We start from the raw sequence: 3328 nt of genomic DNA on the forward strand, positions 1-3328 counted from the left end.
GTTTAGCATTGAGCTCAATTTTCCACATAGCGCGGTTTGCTACAATACATGGATGCCTTACGGTGGGTCTCTTATTCGTCTGCTTATTTTGTATGCAGTTTTAGGCTCTGTTGGGTTCAATGGTGCTGCTGCCTTGCTCGAGTTTCAACGGCTTCTTGATACCTGTACGCTACAACGACAATAAGATGTAGCCCGGCAGGCTCACCTGTGGACCTAATCTGTATCTTGCCTCAGAGGCACGTATTGGATCTTCGCAGTTGTATTCGAGAGCCTAGCTTGGCTGATGACTACGTGCATTTCGGCATATGGCATTCACAAGGTAGATACGAGCTCGCGTATGGGCCACAATATTCTCTTCAGGTGCGGACTTATCTTTGACGGGTGTAAATTGGATATGTTGCATGGTCGCTAATGCTCCATAATCGTTGGTAACTACTATGCTGTTATCTTGCGTTATTGAGATAGTGAAATGCATTGGAACGATGGGGTTTGACAGAGATCAGTTTGTAAAGTATTTGATAAGCAGTCCATAGGGATGCATTGGAGTCATCGGTCGCGTATAGGATATATCATCGATGATCCTGAGAGCATTCGCACTGGCCGTAAGACGCAACTTGAGAGAGATATTTGTGATGAAAATGCCATGGATGCGTGTGCTACTCGGGCAGTGAACTCACATTAGCATCACTATATATACATACAAATGACCCACCACTGAACGCAATAAAGGAGAACACTGAAAGTTTCAGTTCGAAACGATGACGAATGTGAATAACACAAAAATTCTCCCCACGGGAAGTATTCAGTGATGGGATCTACCACACCATGGTAAAACTCTTATAGCAAAAAGCTCGCCTCAAAAACTCCCTCCGTAATAGTTTTCTCCTCGGCTAAAATCTCCCCGCAAGCCAGGCGAGGACCCGAGCTTTCTTCGTCTCGAAAATCATCGGGGTAGGCGTGCACCATTGTTGAACGATGCAGGACCGAGAATGCTCCCTCTAGCTTGATTATCTTGCTAGTGAATGAGCCCTTAGCGACACCCGAGGCATCAGCGATAACATTACCGAGAGTCCCGAGGTGCCTTATGTGGCCATCGGGAGCCCCGTGTTGATAACGGTAGGGGTTGTAGGTTCCCCCCGCTGAGTTACATCCGTTGTATCGAAATTCGGCAGTGCGATGAATATGAATACCGTGACTAGAATGGGGATCGAGACCGGTGATCTCGTAAGTGATAGTGGTATTCGCTGGTCCATGCTGAGTGTAATAGAATATTCCGCGGGTTATCCTTGCGCCACGTCGTGGAGCTCCACTACCGCGGGGCTCCAGCACACTCTTGGCCTTGATGGGATACTTTGGTGGGGTCTCGGGGTCAACTGAGAGGTTGCGCTGAGTGATTTGTAGCGAGGCTTGGCTTACATGGGGAGATGTCTAGACACTGTAGTGGCTGTTTGTCCTGCGATGAACACTGCCCTGCCCGAACAGAGCAAATCTTGGCATCTCCATCGATGTTGGTCCTCTCAACGTAACTGATGATATCAAACTAAAGTAAGAAACGGACAATATTGACGTACAGATCTTCACAGGAATGCGGTGGTGGTAGTTCGTCCTGACAGCGAGAACCCACACGCCCACATCCGTTGATCGCCTGGCAAACGTTGTGGCATGCATTCTGAAGAGGAGATAATGTGGCGATTTCGAACACCCAATTCAGAGCTGCCCTACTTCACACGCTGAAGAGACCGTCAAGGCCCCGAGGATCGCCCATATGTACGCGACGTTGCTGAGAAACCTCATAGAAGAGAAAGCAGCCATATGAACTGAGTGGTGATTCTAGTACTCAGATTAGTTAACTAATCTGAGTCCCTCAGGATATCTGAGGGACCTTATTACAAGCGGTTAGATGATGTGTCAGAGGTGAAAACAGCAAGCAACAAAGACCAACTATAACCTGCTATACCTATAAGCTGAAGGTTAGGTAAAGCACTCAAGTACAATAACCGCATGAGATCCCGCTGCTTGCGTCACTTCAGCTGCGTGCACGCGTGCCAAGGTGGAAAAATTCGCGATTCGCATGTCAATAATCGTGGAAATTTCAATGTAGTTTTCTGCTGTGCTTCTCCTCTGTAGAGCATCAACGAGTCTGCTTGTGATCCTATTGTCGCAGGATAATCATGTGTCCTCGAACTCGGGGAGTCCTCGACGGGGTCACCAGCCCAAGTCTCATGCGCATGCGTGCTAAGATCTTACACGACAGGAAGCATCTGGTTCCTGGGAGGGAGCACCGACATTAATTACTTTCCTCATTCTAACAACGGCGAAGGTGCCTTGCTCACCACCGAACCTGACAGTGTTGTCCAATTCGAGGTTCCGGAAAAGTTGTCACTGCCAACTACTTCGTGAAGATTCACGCCCTGTCAACGTGACAGGAGCGCGGTTCGAGCTCGGGATCCTAGCAAGCTATTATAAGAGGGCATCTTTAAGTAACCTCTCAAGAATGACGAATCTTTAGGTTGGAACTCTCACCTCGCTCTGTCTCGAGTGCAAAATATTAATCCAGGGATCAGCGTTAACTTAACGTCGTTAACTAAAATCTTAATGTCATATCCTTGCCAAGTAAGACCACGACTGGAGCCATACTAGTACGTTACAGATAGCGGGTTGGCCAGAGACCAGCGGTATATATCCAAGAGCGGATATGATATGTCAAGGAATGGCAACCGTGGAGCAATGGGGAATCTAACGGTTATGTTGGCACGTGGACTCAAAGGCACAAGTTCAAACCCCAAATGAGGCACTTTTCTTGACATTTATCCATATGTTTACGCGTTTTGGAGTGGTTGCGTTGCTCTTTTCGCATTGAGACCAGCGTGAAACCGTCGGCCGTCGAGTTTCACTGTTATCTCAAGTGCATCCTTAAGAACGTGGTTAGGTGGAACGAGCTAACTTCTCTACTCCTCATGTTTGGAAATTCACGTTAGACCTCGAGGTTTCTTGACATGAGGTCAATTTGAGGGGCTTGATCAAACATGAATCTTCTCATCCCATTAGTGAAACGATCTTACGCTAGTTCTCTTTTTTATCTCTTCATGTTAAGTTAGGAGTGAAAGAACCTCACAGTAACCGTTCGGTGGAGCTACTTCACATATTTTTTTAGGTCTTGTACCTACCCACACCCCTTCCTTTTAATCTATAGTTAATCATGTCAATCAAGGATCCTATACGCAGGCCTACGGGGTCGCTATCAGAGCTTCCCCCTGAGGTTCTTGCTAGAATCGGAGGGTAACCCTATTCATTCTAGACATCAATTGCTGATAAGATCTCTCATATT

At 47.1% G+C, this 3328-nt stretch overlaps 1 protein-coding gene across 1 annotated transcript in view; it reads right to left on the reverse strand.

Moving 5' to 3' along the window:
* Positions 1–837: 837 nt before the first annotated feature.
* Positions 838–3328, reverse strand: part of Pmar_PMAR002453 (conserved hypothetical protein) — a gene marked incomplete at both ends in the record, with an annotated part of 2748 nt that continues 257 nt past the window's right edge. Inside the window, 3 exons of the mRNA XM_002780804.1 lie at positions 838–1373; positions 1417–1526; positions 1572–1669. Of these exons, the coding sequence (XP_002780850.1) occupies positions 838–1373; positions 1417–1526; positions 1572–1669 (744 nt within the window). The remainder of the gene's footprint in view (positions 1374–1416; positions 1527–1571; positions 1670–3328) is intronic.

The sequence above is a fragment of the Perkinsus marinus genome (genome assembly GCF_000006405.1).
Source record: "Perkinsus marinus ATCC 50983 genomic scaffold scf_1104296944018, whole genome shotgun sequence".
Classification (NCBI taxonomy): domain Eukaryota; phylum Perkinsozoa; order Perkinsida; family Perkinsidae; genus Perkinsus; species Perkinsus marinus.